Source organism: Ictidomys tridecemlineatus, chromosome 3 (assembly GCF_052094955.1).
Source record: "Ictidomys tridecemlineatus isolate mIctTri1 chromosome 3, mIctTri1.hap1, whole genome shotgun sequence".
Taxonomy (NCBI): Eukaryota; Metazoa; Chordata; class Mammalia; order Rodentia; family Sciuridae; genus Ictidomys; species Ictidomys tridecemlineatus.
Window position 1 is genome coordinate 143,534,849 of NC_135479.1, and position 17,902 is coordinate 143,552,750.

Consider the following 17,902-nt stretch of genomic DNA (forward strand, 5'->3'; position numbering starts at 1 on the left):
TAAGAATAATATTGTTGATAATATGACTGTACAAGTATCTATTTGGGTCTCTGCTTTCAGTTATTTTGGATATATATTCAGAAGTGAAATTTCTGGATCAAATGGTAACTAAGTTTCTGAGGGACTGTTGAACTGTTTTCCATGGGTACTGTACCATTTTACATATCCACCAGCATTGTATAAGGATTTCTATTTCTCCACATCCCCACCAGCCCTTCCTATTTTCCTTTTTGTTAGTAGCCATTCTAATGGATGTGAAAGCAAATATTTTTTAAATTCATAAATGTCACTCATGGTATTGTAGATTTGAAACTGTTACTCCCCTTCTTTGCCTTAGTCTTGTCATCTGAGGGTCAGAATAGTTGGATGCTATGGTCCTAGGAGGTGGTGATCACCTTTGAGGGGTATAAAGGCATTAAAGACAGCCCAGTCACTTTGACCAGAATGAATGGTGCAAAGCAGCACGGGTGCTAGCTAGTGAAGCTTGACTCATGCTGTGAATTAGTTTAGTAAGAACTGGCTGTGCTTCTCTCTACTTGGCCCTCACTGGTTTTCATCTGAACGTGGTTAATTGAGGACACTGGAATTAAAGAGCTGGGCTCCAGTCTGCTCTGTCACCTATTTTCTGGGTTAACCTGGGTAGGTGACTTAAATGCTAAAGCCTCAGTCTTTTCTTCCATAAGAGAGGACAAGAATTACCCTCAAGACTGCCACTTAGACTGTCAGGATCTAAAGGGATATTTAGGCCTCCTAAATTATCCTGTAAAAAGTGCTTTGCAGATTGGAAAATGTGTGGGATTATTAATTGGATCTCTGAGAATAGAAGCATAATTTCACTCTCTGGGAAGTCTCTGTGAACAACGTTCCATTTCTCTTCAGTCTGTACCACACGTCATATTCAAAGGAACCAAATACAGGGTGCCAAAATTCTCTCTCCACCTTTTAAAGACTTTTCCCCCTCCCTGGGTGAGCAACTGAATTTCAGAAAAATCTTTAAAAATTACAGAGAAACTCATTTTCATAGGTTTGAACGTTTGTTGCTGGAATACACAACAGTGTAGGAACAGGGCACCAACCCCACAGTTCTAACAGGGGTTTTCCAAGTTCAGGATCCCAGGACATCTCCAAGGGGAGGCAGGAATGGGGAATTCCATAACTAGGGATGAGTACTGTACTGTCCCAGAACCTCTCCTCATGAACCTTCACCCAAGCACTGTGACCTTCACCTTTCATTGACCTAGCGACACACTGGAAAGGCCTAGGAACTTTCCCTGGCTTCTCCACGGCCTTTCTGTAGGAGTGTTGTCCATGGAGTCCACTGCTGCCCTTCAGCATTCATTAGCTTCCTCTTTGCTGGCCTCTACTTTTTTTTATATATTTATTTTTTAGTTGTAGGCGACACAATATCTTTATTTCATTTTTATGGGGGGCTGAGGATCGACCCTAGTGCCTCACGTGTGCTAGGCGAGCCCTCTACCACTGACCCACAACCCCAGCCCTGGCCTCTACTTTTAACTTCATCCTATTCTCTCCTTGTTATTTGTATCCCTGTCACTGGCTCTGCCTCTTCCTCCAGATTCAAATTTTCCCTTCAGTCAGCCCTTGATCCTCGACTTTCCTGTCATATGCCATCTCTTGCTCTTTATCTTTAACTGTCTACTGGGCGTTTTCACTTTGAAGTTGTAACATCACCCTAACCTTCACAGTTTGGTTGACAAAGACTTTTCTTGTTTCCATCAAACTTGTTCTCTATTCTGGCTCTGCTCTCCCTTTATTATCACTCTTTTCAGTATGTATAAAAATCACCTCTGAAAAGCTCATTTAGAAATCCTCTTGCTCAGTCTTCCAGCTAATAATGTGCAGCTGTTGCCAAACCAAGTCTGCCTGATTCCAAAGCCCATGTGATAGGCACCATTTCAGTCCTCTGAGGGAGAAGCAAGGTCAGTGTAGTTGTATTGAAGGCTGAAGTTTGCAGGCCAGTGGGACTTTCTTTGCTTTGGCTCTACTGGCCGGTGCCTTGAAGCCTCATGAATAAGCTGGAGTGGGTAGGGGCAAGACTGAAGTTCAGATCGTGTCTCTGCTGCTCATGAGTGTGTGACCTGGAACAGTCACTTAATCTTTTTGGCCCTCAGTTTCCCCATGTGCTGTATAAGGATAATAATATCCACTTGACAGGGCTGTCATAAGCATTAAATGAGATAATGCATATGGAAACATTTGGTAAGCACTGAATAGATGTTAGTGAAATCTGAATTCAAATGGAGGGACATGAAAATAAAGGGCTTGTTCTTTAACTCTGTGCCTCAGAAACACAAGCGTGTAGCTGGCAGCACTTGACATCTGGCCCTCTGCAGCGCTTAATGGTGAGGGTTGGGGGCAGGGTAGGCCCTCTGGGAGGAAATTGCCTCTTCAGATGACAGGGCACACTCCCTGTACACTCCCCCTGCACTGCTCAGAAACAATGCAAGCTGAAAATCCCCCAATCACTGGGGGGTGGCGGCGGAGTTGACTGTAGCAGCTGCTAATTAGGAAATCCTATTCCCGGCTATGCTAGCATCCCTGATGATGCTGGTTCACAAACAGATGTTTGGGAACATTAAGACACTACAGAAGTGGAAGTTGTCAACTTGAGGGGAAAAAAGCCAAGCAAAGCAACGAAACTTGTTAATTTAACCTCCATTCATGGTACAAGGGAAAGTATGGCCTCGGTGCAGAAGGAAGGATGGTATTTCCAACATCCCAGCTCCAGTGTGCAATTGGTTGCTGTGGCTCAATTGCGGTGGTCTGTGACTGGGGTTTGAATTATCAGCTCTGACCACCTGGGGAGCTGGCCTGGGTGAGGTGAGCAGTGCCATCCTCCTTTGAGTCTCCAGGATGCTACCTGCATCAAAGGATTCTCCAAGAGTGTGTGATAGGACACAGCTTCTTCCTGTTACCCTGTAGCTGGCCCAGACTCTGCAGCTTGAGGCATCCCTCCTTTCTTGTGTCTCTAGGGCCGTCTCTCTTTTCCACCCAGGGCAAGAACAGTCTCCCTGATCCTGTTCCATGCCTAGGATAGGTCCCTGTAGAGTCCTCTCCAGTTTACTCCAAATTACTGTCCTACTCAGGGTTTACACAGATGCTGAACAGGAGCCATGCCACAGCAAAACTCATCCACAGTAGAACCAAAATGACTCAGGAGTCCTTAGACTTTACTAAATATTTTAGCATTTACCCATCATTCCTCCTGAGATACATGGAACAGTGTAAAAGTGCTTGGATGCTCAAACTGAAAGACCCCCGTCCAATGAAAGACCCCCGTATCCCTGTCCAAGGAGAATCACACGAAACACTGGCTGCAAAAGCAAGAGGTTGGTTTATTGGGACACAGGCGCCTGCGGGTGCCCAGCAGAACCTCAGCCGGAGCTTTGGTGAACTGGCACACCGGGCTTGGGGATACAGAGATTTTTATAGGGTTTGGGACAGGTTTCGCGGGCGCGGGAAGCAACAGGTTTCTTATTGGTTTGTTTAAATCTAGCATATAGGCCACCTAGGGGGTACAGGTCTGCATTCCAAAAACCACAGGTCTGCATTCTATTCTTTCTGTTCCTGCTTATCTGTTCCGGTTTATTCATTTATGCCTCAGGATGCAGGTGCTCTGTTCTTCAACCGGTTGTCCGGAGAGCATGCCTGGTGCCTGAACCTGTTTATGGCCTGCCTGGTATCTTGGTTTCATATCTTGGCCTTAGGTAACTAGGCTAACTGGGCTAGGGTCTTTCAAAACGAGCAGGAACTCAAGTGGCAATGGAGGTGGGCTGGGGTGCTGCCTGCCCCAGCCTGCACGATGTGAATCCCTTTTCTAAGGTAGAATTTATAGGCAATAAAAGAAATAGAGGAGCATCCAGGGGGCTATGGTTTACTGTTCTCTTGGAACCCAAAGCTGGTGACACCAGGAGCTTATTATGTTGGAGGTAGTTTTGGCCTTACCCTGTGCTCCCAAATTCACCCAGTTTTTCTTAAGATGTGAGCAGACTCGAACAGGCACAAGCTGTTCCAGCAGCCACTCGGCCAGCCTCAGTCCTTTAATCAAAGTAGACTCCCAACTTTCAAGAGGGACTGTGGGCAGTATAGGGGGTTTCAGCTCTGGTATCATCTCTGACCAGCTGCCTGGAGAAAGATGGGGATACAGAGCCATGACTGATTAGCAGTTCCAGCCACAGTCATCCTGCAACTATGTGTTGAAGGCTGATAACCCAAAATCGATTCAGTAGCTATAACGTATGTAGTGCTCACTGTATCAGGGATTGTTGTAAGCTCTTACACAAATATACTCTATTATCTTCATAACAGGCTAGTGAAATAGGTAATGTTATTATCTACCTCTTTCAAATAAGAGGCCAAGGCACAAACAATTCTGTTTCTCACCTAAGATCATAGGACATGTAAGTGGTGGAGCTAGAAATCTAACCCAGGTGGTCTGACTTTCATCATAGTCTGTGCATTATCCACTGACTCTTCAACCGAATTTCTGTATCCAGAACCCAAAGCTGAAAGCAGGTTGATTTCCTTCACATGGAAAACACTGATTCACAAGGTATGGGTAAAAACAAGCAACGTTTAAATTTTGCCTCTTTTGTTCCTGAGGAAAGAAAGGCATAGATCCCACCAAACTTAACAGTTTTTCACCAATCCAGGCAGCTGTGGTACCCACTAAGAAAAGGGTAGAGGTAGACTCATGAGCTAGCAGGTCTCTGAGGTTAGTGGACCCCAGCAGTGGTGCCACTGACAAAGAGTGTATCTTGTCTCTAACTGCTTAGAGATAGGGAGATGGTCATTGGCCAGCTCTCTTTGATAAGGCCACCAGTAATGGCCACAGCTGGTACTGGCAGTAGTCAGGCATCAAAGGGCCAAGAGGCCCAGGCACAAGTAAACTCATCAGTCTTTCTGCTGTACAGTTAAAAACCACTCACATGTTTATACTTCAGAATATCACTGGAGTCCCAACCTACACACAACATTATTTTCATGTTTCACGAGCCAACTTTAAGGTATATAAACTTCATCATACTTAGGGGGAAGTCTGGAAACCAGTAAGCCCATTTCAAAGTGACTTCTCTAGGCCTCCAGACTTGGAGTCATTTTACCAAGATACAGCCATTTTTTACCCCCTTTGGTGGTGGTGGTGCTGGGAATTGAACACAAGGCTTCATGCAGGCCCTCTATCAGTGAGCCAAATCCCTAGCACTTCCCTCTTTTTAAAAATTTAAATTGAGACAAGGTCTCACTATGTTGCCCAGACTGGCTTCAAACCTGCAACTCTCCTGCCTCAGCCTTCCAAGTTGCTGGGATTATAAGTGTGAGCCACCATGCCCAGCTCAGGAAACACAATTTAAATTAGTTATATATTTAATAAAATGAGATCAAATGGTATATATTGTTTTGTAATTTATGCTGACACTTAACAATTTGGGGTAAACATAATACATAACTAAGATTGTATCAATGGCATTTTGGTCAGTCCTTTACAATTTTTTGTCTCATACTTAAGTTAACTGACTCACTATTGCAGAAATTTAGGTTGCTTTCAATTTTCATTATTATAAAAAAGACTGTGATAAACTTTCTTGTACCTAACACTTTTTGAACTTCCTTAACTATTTCCTTAGAATTTATTTCCAGAAGTGGAAACCTGGATCAAAATATATGCCTATTTTTAAGATTTTTGAAATAGATTGCAAAATTTATCATCAGAAAGACTGTCAATTTCATTATTATTAACATTGTATGAAACTGTTCATTTTCTGAACCTGCAATGATGTTAGATACTATTTTTAACTTTTTATCAATTTGATAGGCAGAAATAAATAAAACTTCAAAAGGATCTTTTCTCATTTGGGGTTGTACTTCCTTGCTTTTAAACACTACTTTCATGTCTTTCTTTATTTCTCTTTGTGAATTGTACCTTCATGTTCTTTGTCTATGAGATGTACACTTTAGGGATTTCAAAGTTAACCTTTCAGCTGGTACTACAGATATTTATGCTGTTCAACTTTAAAATTTTTTAGTTTTTATTTTTATCAAACTTACATAGAGTTTAAAGATCAAACAGATTTTATAAGGCTATTATAAAAGCCCTGATCACTCCACCATCATAATTTTCTGCTCTCCATAAACAACCAATTTCAGCCTTTTTAATTGCTTCTTTTAGTAGTTTTCTCCATATCACTAAGTAACATGTTTATTTATTGATTTTTTTTGTATTGTTTTGGGCAATATTAATTGATTTCTTTCAATGGATGTTTCATGTCATTCCAGGCTCTATCAGTTTAGAAGAGCTTCTATCCTTTAGGATCAGTTTGAGTAGTTTAAATGCATTTTCACACAACTCAAAATTATCCTTCTACAGCACAGACCTCCTACAGACTCTTGTTATCCAGGATTTGTTTCATTTTGTTTTATTAATTCCACTAATGAGAAATTATAATTTTTCATGAATTCCATGTTTTCTTTGTTCATTATGTCTTCTTGTTTCTGATATCTGTCATCTACAATTGTTTTTCTTCTATTTGAAATCAGTCTTCTATAATTTCCTTTAGTGAATGTAGTTGATAAACTCAGTTTTGACTGGACATTTTCTTACTTGATAATTTCAAGATATTTTTGGAAAGGTAGTTTCTCTGAGTATATAATTCTAGTTTCTTCTCTTTCTTAGCACATTGAAAATATTTATCTACTATCTTTTGGTTTTCCATTATTGCAGTTGAAAAATCATCTGTAAGCCTAATTGCTATCTTCTATAGATAATCTTCCATATTTTTCTTTTGGTTGCTGGCTGTGTTGTGTGTGTGTGTGTGTGTATGTGTGTGTGTGTGTGTGTGTGTGTGTGTATGCACGTCTGCATTTATTTATTCTCTTAAGATTTTGTTGGACTTTCTTAATTTCAGGATTTATGCTTTCAGCTACTGAAAATATTTTTGAATATTTCCACTTCGGCTTTCCTTCTCTTCTCCTAGACCTCAAGGTAGACCCATGTTGGACTTTCTCACTCTTCCTTCCTGGTCTATTAACCTTTTGTTCATATTTTCTTTTTATCTCATTCTTGGCATTATCTACCTTCTAATTCTTTCTTCAGCTATATCTACTCTATTGTTGAGTTTAATTTCAATTATATTATTCATTTCTAGAATTTTAATTAAGGCTTATTTCAAATATCCTTGGCATTATTTATGGCATCTTTTTCTTCGTTCTGAATTAGAAGTCTTTGCTTGCCTACTTTGCTGACTTCTGCTCATGGATGCCTTATTTTCTTGTATATTTTATGATTTTTGATGCAATCTCTTATTCATTGGATTTTATTGGTAGTGGGCTAGGGCTGTAGCTCAGCAGCAGAGTGCATGCCTGGCACAAGTGAGGCCCTGGGTTCGATTCTCAGCTCCACATAAAAGTAAATAAATAAAATGAAGGTATTGTGTCCATCTATAACTAAAAAATATTTTTTTAAAAAAGATTTTATTGTTAGAAATTGGTTAGAAGATATGCTTTCTAGAGAATATTAACATTTGTTTCCACCAGGTACTTGGAGGCACTATCAGGATCACTCCCTACCTCTCCATTATTTATAGTATGAATGTAGCCAGGTAGGCACATTTGAGATATAATTTACATACTATAAATTCTTATTTTTTAGAGTATAGTTCAGTGGTTTTCAGTATATTCACAAAGTTTAAGACCACTTTTAAGTACATCCTCAACTCTAGGTTCAGACTACACAGGTAATATAAATTTGTGCTGCACACCCACATGAGGGCTAGCTTTATGGTTACAAATTCTTGAAGAGATGAAGTTTTTCTTTCGCCTACAACCAGGATAAAGGGCCAGGTTTCCTTTTTGTCCCTACTTCATGGCAGGTTTGTTTCTTCTATTTGCCCTACACCCCAGGGATAGTTGTTTGGAGTCCCAGCTCTCTCACAGTGGTTTTCTTTTAGATTCCCTCCTAGAGAGTGAGTCTCTCACCTCCTGCATCCCTGAAGCCATCAGAACAAAAGTTCAGGGTCACAAATGTTGAACAGGTACCAATTTCAGTCTTCATTCTTCTCTCTGGTTTCCTAATTTTGGTTCATTTGGGATCTCAGAAGATTTGATTCTTACCAACTCAGCAATACATTTAGACATATTTATAAAAACTATTTTATTTAGCATCTTAGTTGTTGATAGTGGCAGGATTATTGAGGATACTGCAGGAATATGGTCTGCCTTTTAGTTTTGTTTATAGTGTATGTTTTTTCTTTCTTACATTAAAAAAAAAAATGTACATGTAATGGTGGGAATCAAATCCAGTGCTTCTTACGTGATAGGCAAGTGTTCTACCACTGAGCTACACCCCCAGCCTCTTTCTTCCATCCTTAGTCTCCTCCTGCAGAGAGAGCATGGTTTATTGTGAGCCATGTCCTGTCTGTGTGTGGCTATTCTTTTCTTCTTGGAAACTGAAGTGGAATTCCTTGAGCTGACCGGGGTCTAGGACTTTTACTTTTGTTCTCTGAAGGGGACTGTAGCTGCTTCCTCTAAGGCCAGCCACACCCCCCAGTGGCGGTGTCTCACATTTGTTTTAAGTCTATACTAAAGCTAAGTTCATTTCCTTTCCTTTGCTTGTGGCTTGCCAGCTTTGGGCATGAATCTGAGTCCCTTCGGCCTCCCCACAATCACTTTTTCCTGGCTTCCTTTGAGGATAATTTTTCCACTGCTCCCAATTAACCAAGAGGATAGAGAAAGCTTCCTTAAACCATTTCACCTCCTCTGGAGAAGCCAGCCTGCCTTTGTAGTTCAGATAGGAACTCCTCAAAGGGAGGATATATGGGTCACTGCTGTCCACTGCCCAAGTTCAATTTATAGACTTGGTGGCTGTCCCTGGAAATACCACTCTAAATCCCATTTTTAGCCAAGTATGGGACTTCTCTGTCTGGGGCTGGGCCCCAAAGGAGCCCAGCTGCCTGAGCAACTTCCCTCCCCCTCCAGGAAGCCTCTGCTAATTATCACCTCCAGAAAACAGAATAGGAGGCATAAAACCAGTAATTCAAAAGGGATTTGGGAAGGAAAGAATTCCCTTAGGAAACTTGTCAGAATCTCTTCTGGAAGTTTTTGTAATCACCATTCATCCGATCCCAAATGAGTGAGCCACTGCTTCTGGTAATGTTGATCTGGAACTGCACTGTTTAATAGGGTAGCTGATAGTCAGCCATGTGGTTATCAAGAGCTCAATGTGTCTAGTAAAAAACTCAATGAATTTTAGTTTTAATGCTTAAAAATATATAATATCTTGATAGTTTTTATATCAATTACATGTTGAAATGATAGTATTTTGGATATGTTGAATTAAATACAAATATTAAAATTAATTTCACTTTCATTATTTTAAAAGTGTGGCTATATTAAAGTTACTTATGTGGATTGTGTTTGTTGTTCTCTTTATCTTTGGGCAGCACTAAACTAAAAGGTAACTTTCTTATTTTTTGTGTATTTGTGCATGCACACATGATATTTAGATACAAACTAGTTCTGCCTGCCTGCAGCCTCTGCTTGTCAGATGGTTTGACATTGCTGCCTCACTCATAGTGATGGAAGTGACTTCATTCATCCTTGCAGAGATTTTTCAACAGTCCCCAGCTGTCCTCCATCTTAAGCAGAAAGAGAAATATTCCTAAATGTGGAAAATAAAAATGAGATTTTCAAGGAGCCATGTCGTCAGCAATAACCTCAAATGGTCTATACATGCTCTCTTTTCTGAAGGTTCACTTTTCTTTTCAGAAACAAGCAAGTTCTCACTGATGCATTTTCTTATTGTTGCAGCTGCTGAGAGTAACCACTGGCCAGAAAGTAAGACTGAACCCCACATAGAAAATACCGTCTTTTATCAGAATCAAGCGGACTTTTCAACAGTGGACTCCGAAGAGGGCATGATGGTTCAGACCTCCGGAATGAGCCATGCATTTTCAGAGGCTCCAGAAAATCGTACTTTCCTAGTTGAAACGGCAACTGCTGAAGGAAGAAACAAGTCTTTAAGTAGTACAAACTTCACTCAAATTTCACCTGAAATTGCAACAACTCTTACATCCCAGGGTAGCACCTTAAGTGAGTTTGTACTGAGGATGCTCATTTCATTTATGTATGTCCAGTGCTGGAAAATAACAATCTCTGCTACTGCCTTCTTCCTCATCTTGAGCAACTGTGCCCATCCAGGGGTCCTGGGCTGGAGTGGATCAGACCTGTGACTTAAGCCCCTGGCCTGTGGCTTGCTTGTAATATAGACCAGAGGAGGGTGCAGATTTGCTAAGTAATCTGGCCCATTCTGTGGTATCTACATTCCAGTCAGCCTGAATTCAAACCATGTCCCTCCTCCATAGATTCTGCCACACAATACCAATCTCAGGGGCACAGATCTAGTGGGATGTGTGGCCAGGGAAGACTGTACTTGTTTATGTTTGTTGTGTTGGTGTGGTTTTGTTTGTGTTCATGTGGTTCAAATATCTGTTCTTGGTCCCGTCAGCACAGCTTGGAGGTTTGCTATTTTTAGGAAAGGCTTTCAAAGGGGGCTAGGGCTTCACGCATCAGACTTAATTGAGGAAGAGAAGTCAAAATAGCAATGTTTAGGGACTACTAGATACCAACATAACTATTTTAAGTCCTTATGAAAGCAGGTTATTCCTATTTTAGGAATTTAGAAACAAACTCAGAGAAGTTATTAGCCCAATGTTTGGAGGTCAAACAGTTGACGGGGTTCAAAGCTAGAATTTGAGCCTATGTAGCTGAGTGAGGTGAGAAGGTTGACTAAGGAGTGGAATGCTCAATGTGATTGAAGGTACAGAAGAGACAAAGACAGGGGTGGCCTCTTTGTGGGGCGCTAGGACCAGCACCCTCCCTGTGGGAAGCATGATCAGCCAGTGGGACAGTTGTGTGAATGGGGCAGGGACAATCATGGAGGACTTTGCAAACCAGACAGTTTATACTTGGTGTGGTGAGAAGTCACTGAAGAGTTTTGCACAATGGAGTGATACTGGTAAAGCAGATTTGATGAAGATTCATCTGGCAGCCAGGTACAAGATGTCTGGTATGGACGTGAGAGGGCAGGGGGAATCTAGAGTGGGGGGAACCACCCAAGTAGACACAAATCCAGGTGTTGACCTTGTGGCCACAGAGATGAAGAGAAAGGGCTTGGTGAAGACTCAGCAAAAGGAAGTTAGTAGTTAGTGAGGTTCTGAAAATAGAGGATAAAGCCAGCAAAGGTCACTCTGTGGTTTCATGACCTAGTGACAAGAGGTCTGACTGTGGACATTCGGTTTTTAAAAGAAAAACGTATGAAGGGATTTTGGGTCCCATGCATGAATGGTGGCTACAGAGCTTAGAAACTACACATAAAACTGCCTGGTTTTGTTGGTCATCCAAATATTGGGAACTCTTGTTTATGTTGAATTCAAGCCAATTCTGGGACCAACTTTGTGGGATGTGGGTGATGAATAATGATGATCTGACACTGGTCTCGTAGGTCCATATCATCTGTTACTTAGCTTCAATCTGTCCCTTTACTTGTAATTTTATCCAAAAATGTAAACTCTCTGTCTTGTTTTGTGGCCTCCCTTTCAGGAATTCATTTTCCATAGAATGAAAAATTGTTCTTGATTTCTTCACATCTATATATTTTGTAGAACTCAGAGTTGAGCCCATTAAAAGATTATGAAGACATTTGAAAGTCTGCTGGTGGAATTTTAATTGTTGCCCTCTGCTTTCAGGCTTGGAACGGCTTCAGCTTCCATCCAGCAGTTCAGGGTCAGAAGGAAGAACAGCCCCTTCTCAAACAGAGAGTGGAACACCCCAGGTCTCCCTGGAGAAGGGGACGGGGATGCCAGAAGAAGCATCTGTACACACCCAAATGGCTGGCACTTCAGATTCAAGCAGGTCTTCCTTTGCTGCTTTGGAGCCAGGAGAACCCACTATGCTGTCGAGGAAAAGAAATTCCTTAGGATCAGAGCTCCCCGTACTGCATTCCTCCAAGACAACTGCTTACCCTCCTTCCTCAGACCATTCCTCAGGTGAGTTCCCAGCTCACCTCTTCAGTCATTCAAAATAGCCACAAGTAAATGTGTATAACTAGCTAGCTAAATACCTAAACAGGAGCTAAGGGGGAAATAAGCAAAAACCAAAAACAAACAAGCAAGCAAAAACAAGAAAAAATTTAAAAACATTCCTTTAGGGCTGGGGATGTGGCTCAAGCGGTAGCGCGCTCGCCTGGCATATGTGAGGCCTGGGTTCGATCCTCAGCACCACATACAAAGATGTTTTGTCCACCAATAATTAAAAAATAAATATTAAAATTCTCTCTCTCTCTCTCTCTTTAAAAAAAATTCCTTTAATGATAAGTATTTGGGGTAGAAGTATAATCTACAGAGCTTATTTCAGTATGTTTAAAATATGTTTTCTTTAACTATACAAGAAAAAAATAATAGTTGGTCTGGTGGGTATGATGGGCCTTCTCTCCACCAACCCATGCTTCCTCCATCCCTCTCCCCTACACACACACACTCCCCCGCCTCACATACGCACACACACACACACAAACAAACAAAAAACAAAGGCTTAAGTGTTACTAGTGTGTATTCTTACACAACAGGGCACATGCCAGGGTGCTTATGAGAAATGGTGAGCACCATAACATCTGATTAGGAATTAGTTTTATTTCTTCAAGATTGCAAAAACATTTCTTTAGTTGTCAAAGAAAACATGGGTATATGTTTTTTTCTAGGCTTCATTTTGGGGGAAAAATGCATTGCAGGTGTTTGCAAGGCATGATATTAGTCACAACAGCTGTGGAGTCCTCCTCTCTGCCATTCCACTTCCTACTGTTCAGTTGAGTCTCAGCTCAAGAATTCCATTTCCATGAGCCTTTCTACACCTTCTGGTCCTTTGTGCTATACACATTGTCATACCAGGTCATCCAAAGCCTACCCACTCAGAGACTGTAGTCCTCTTGGGAACACATGCTACTTCTATTACTTCTCCTAGGGTCCCTGCAGACCAAGAACAAGGTACAATTGAAAAGAAATAGGTATTAATATGTGCCCAAATACCCTCACAGGGCACATGCTGCCATGAGAATGCTGGAAAATGCCCTTTCCTCTCTTCTCAGGTGTTAGTTGGGGTCGGTGTCTACTGCTTGTTTTCATACTCAGGCAATAGGGAGCAGAATGGAGAGAGTCAGGAACCTTCTTGGGAAATTGAGGTTAGGTTGCTTCGGAAAATGCTGTTTTAAAATTCTTGTGTCAGAGATTTTTAGAGTGCTTTGTAAGACTAGAAGTTTTGGGCTTATGTCATCAAAGCAAAAACTGAACCCAGAGGTCCTTTTTGTAATGCCTATTTAAAGCAGCCAGTTCCTCTTCCATATACTTTGTAGACAGTTTCCTGCTGACTGGGGTTTGGATATAATTTATGATTCATATTTTAGGAGTTTGCTTTTTAAGATTATTCATAAACATTGGTTGGATTGGATAAAAGCTATGATTCTTTGCAGATTCAAAGTTCTGTGGTTCAGTGATTTATAACCAACTTTACCAAACAGTGGAAAGGAAGCATTTCCTAGGAAGCTCCACTTTGATTTTAGTCAGGGTCATTTAATATTTATAATTTAAATTTAACCCAGTATGTGGTTTATTTGAAAATCAGCCCATGTTTCTAACTTTACTGGATACAACTATCTACTCACTTATATTTTTCAACACTTAAAAAAATATATTGCCCTCCAATTCTTTGAGCAATTGTCCTTTTAGAACCTTAGCATTCTAATATTAGGAGATTTCTATCACATCTTTCATATTCGAGCCTTCTACTGAGAATTTCTCTTCCTTGGTGAATTAGGTATTCTGCTCTAGGTAAAGTCAGACCACCCTCTTAGATAATGGAGAGGGCTTTTGGGAAGAAGACACATGGAACAGAATCTGAAGTCCAAGGAGAAACAAAGTTCTGCTTTATTTTTTTTTAAATTTTTTATATTTTTAGTTGTAGATGGACACACACCTTTATTTATTTGTTTATTTGTTTGTTTGTTTATTTAATGCGGTGCTGAGAATTGAACCCAGGGCCTCACACATGCAAGGCAAGTGCTCTACCACTGAGCCACAACCCCAGCCCAAGTTCTACTTTATTTTTAAAACTGGGCTGGCACCTATCAATCCACCAAACAGAGCTCTATATACCTCTTACCTACCCTGAGGGGAAATATTGAGCTTTTATTCTCCCTTTACCTTCCCATGATAAAGTTGATGTAAGTACTTGGGAGAGCCATCAGGACCTGCCAAGGCAGACCTGGAATTGGCCTGGCCTCGCTGGGCTAGCTCTGTAGAACAACAGAAGTGAGGTGCAGTAGAGACTTGAGCCTTTTTTAGGATTTTTTTTTTAAGTTATAGATGGACACAATATTTTTATTTTATTTGTTTATTTTTATACGGTGCTGAGGATCGAACCCAATGCCTCACATGTGCAAGGCAAGCATTCCACCACTGAGTCACAACCCCAGCCCAAGGCTTGAGCCTTTTGGCACTTGTCCACTGCATCCTCTGGTAAATGTCCATTCCATCCTCTGGTAAATGTGACCCATAGAAAAGCCTGGCACTTAGACTAGTCAGATTAGTGACACTCTTCACAAGATGGACATGAAGATGGCGAGCTAGGAGCCTGGCACAGGGAGGATGGGGTTCCTCATTGAAAACATCAGACCAGATGATCTGAAAGATCCTTTCTAGTTTCACCATCTGAGAGTCCACACACACTCGGCCTTTGTTTCCTTTCACTCCTACTGATCCACCCAGAAACATGTGTAGCCTAGCCTTTTCCCAGGCTGGGATAGCCAGGATTTATCTGCTTCTGGAAATAAACTGTACATCACTAAAGCAGGCAGCAGAATCAGACTTTAAAAAAACAGATCAGAAACCATTTAAAATTATTTTTTGTGCTGCTTTATACTTTTCTGTATTTTCCATATCGATCATGTACTATTTGATCATTGGAGGAAAAGTATACAAAGCAACAAACAAAGGGGAAAAATTTCTTTGGAAGGCAGGAAGAAATATGTGTATGTTGAACTGTGTGAGAATGGCTACAATTGAGGACTAAATTTAGTCTGAGCTTCCTGGAAACCAGGGCACAAAAGGAAGCTGGGTGGGGCATGCGATTGTTGTCAGATAAAGTAAGCATACAATTTAATCCATAGGCATAAGTGTTTGGGGGGTTGTAATTCTAAGAGGAATATTTACAAGGAATGTTGAGAATCATAATGGAAAATGCCTTCAATTGCGGTTTTGTGGAAATTGTGCTAATGTTCTTTAAAAGGTGATATTTTATATAGATTCTCAATAGGAGTGGAAAGTATTATAATGGATCTCAACTTATGAAAGTATTTCTGTGGGTATCTGAGCTGATGTGGTCCAGGTAAATTGCATTGTGGTGATTTCACTTTGTAAAGGGAGAAAGTATAAATAACTTAGATGATTTTAGATTTAGCCTATCCTTCTCAAATATCAGCTGCTTCATCTATACTATTGCCAAGTTCTGGATAGCAGTCAAGGTAAGGTTGAACATTTTGATGCATACTTGTGATTGTGCGGTGACTGGAGAGTGACCCATATACCTTTACCAGGCATTCTTTTCACCTTCTATTATAAAGAATAGGAACTTGGCTTGTGTCTACTCCTGGTGGATGAATGGTCTTCCCATTTTAGTTGTTTTATTTTTGTGGTAATGAGAATCAAACCCTGAATCTTGCAAATGTTAGGTATGCATTCTACCACTGACCTACATCCACATCCCTGGTCTTCCCATTTTTAAAAAAATGTTTCTTTTTTTAATATGTTCTTTTTAGATATATGTGACAGTAGAGTGTGTTTTGACATAGTTTACACACATGGAGCATAACTTATTCTAATTAGGATCCCATTCTTATGGTCGTACATGATGTAGAGTTTCACTGGTCATGTATTCATGTATGAACATGGGAAAATTATGTCTGATTCATTGGTATTCCCATTTTTGAATGGGTGCTTTAGAGGCAGAAGTGAGCAAGGAAGGGAAATTATTAAAAAATTAATAATACTGGCCTGTTGACTAGAAGTGTGGTAAATTTTCTCTTAGGTTATTTAGCTGGTGCTCATTTAGTAACATAATTAGCAATTGTAGACTAATTTGACCCCATATTTCCTCTTCTTTATTAAGAGGCACTAACTCTACCATTTTCAGACAAATTTCATTGCTTTACTGTGAGCATTAAATGTGACTAGTATATAAATACTTAGTACAATTCTTGACACATCATAACTCATTAATTAATGATAACTTTTTGTAAGAATGATATGATGAAGAAGCAATGTGCTACAGAGCCCATAGTCAGGGAGAACAGCCATTTTCCTTTTGTGACTCAGTATCTGTGACGTTAGTGATTATATTTCTGTGGCCATTTATTTGATGAAACCACCAAAATTAATCACCTGTTTTGATGGAAACATCAAATGGAAGAAATAAGGCAATTTACTAAGAATAAAAGTGTTTTGGAAGTGATTCCTTGGAGATAATTATTTTGGGCCAGTATTTATTATGCTTTTCATTTTTCATACTAAAGTGCTTTTTGTTTTTCACATAGGGTTAGTTTGGGGTAGGCCATGCCTACACTTTTCTGTTTGGATCTTTCTATTCCTTTGTTTCAATTCCTAGTTTTATGGATAACCTGTATCTTCATTTTGACTTTATTAAGGCCAGTAACCAGAGCTGCATGCTGTGTTCTAGGTTTAGCTAGGTTTATGGTTTTGTATGAGGATAAGAAGAACCTTTTGCTTCCTATGTTCTTTCTCTATAATTATATTTAAAATTTTATTTGTGCTTTTGGTCACAACTGCACACAAGTCTGATCTTTAATAAACTGTTTATAATGACAACTTCCTTTCCCCCCTTTCTGGATCATAATTAATAGCTCAAAGCCTTTTGTTATATAGGTATAGAATATGTTTATGTATAAAGTACTTTTTGTTGTTTTTAGCTTAAAATGATTTGAAAGAAAAAAGGAGTCTGTTTTCTTCCCTGCCATGTTTCTTCCTGCTCATGGGCTTTCTTGAAATTAGGAATGAGTATTTTGTTGTTGTTATTGTTGTGGTGCTGGGAATAGAACTCAGGGCCTCATGCATACTAGGCAAGCACAATGCCACTGAGCTACATCCCTAGCCTTTTGGATTAGGGTATTAATATACCATTCTGGAGGTCAGTTCTCAAGATATCCTTTGAAAAATTCTCTGTGAGATGGAGCCACTAGCAAGCCAAGCAACCTATAATGTGGAGCAGACTGTACATTTTGACCAATGGCATATAATTCAATTCTTGAGGTTCTTGACAATTATCCAGTGACCTCCATCCATAGATCAAAAAAACCATTCTTCATCTACAGTTCTTGATCTTCTAGGGGACCTACTGGAGTAGCATGTTGGGTTAAGAACTGGTCTCCAATGTTTAATGAGACTAAATAATTATAATAATGAAGGCCGTCTGATTTCGGGTGAAATTAAGTTAAATTCATTGGGTAATAATGAGTATCTCCTGATGTTGAGACCTTCTGTTACTTAATGAATCCATTTTGGTGGATAGTTATTTCAAAACAAAATTTATGGTGGCTCTGGGTTGGGGAAGAATAAAGAGCCCTTGACAATGAAAAGGATGGGAATTACTGTCCTAGAGCAGTAGTGTCCTAGCTGTATTCTGCAGAACCTGAGGCCTCTTCAGTGGTGACCAGGGGGCTAGGCTTGGCACCATGTGACTTTTATTCATTTTTTAATTGGATTTTAATTTATAATAATACTTGAATAAAAAGATACGTAGTTAAAATAAAATAAAACAAGATGAAAGC

General features: G+C 40.1%; 1 protein-coding gene across 4 annotated transcripts in view; it reads left to right on the plus strand.

The window, feature by feature from the left end:
* Positions 1-17,902, plus strand: part of Heg1 (heart development protein with EGF like domains 1) — a 75,338-nt gene that overhangs the window by 12,753 nt on the left and 44,683 nt on the right. For all 4 annotated transcript variants that reach the window (XM_078044060.1, XM_078044059.1, XM_040270260.2 and 1 more), the window contains exons 2-3: positions 9,823-10,104; positions 11,760-12,059. In XM_078044060.1, coding sequence (XP_077900186.1) covers positions 9,823-10,104; positions 11,760-12,059 — 582 coding nt within the window. The remainder of the gene's footprint in view (positions 1-9,822; positions 10,105-11,759; positions 12,060-17,902) is intronic.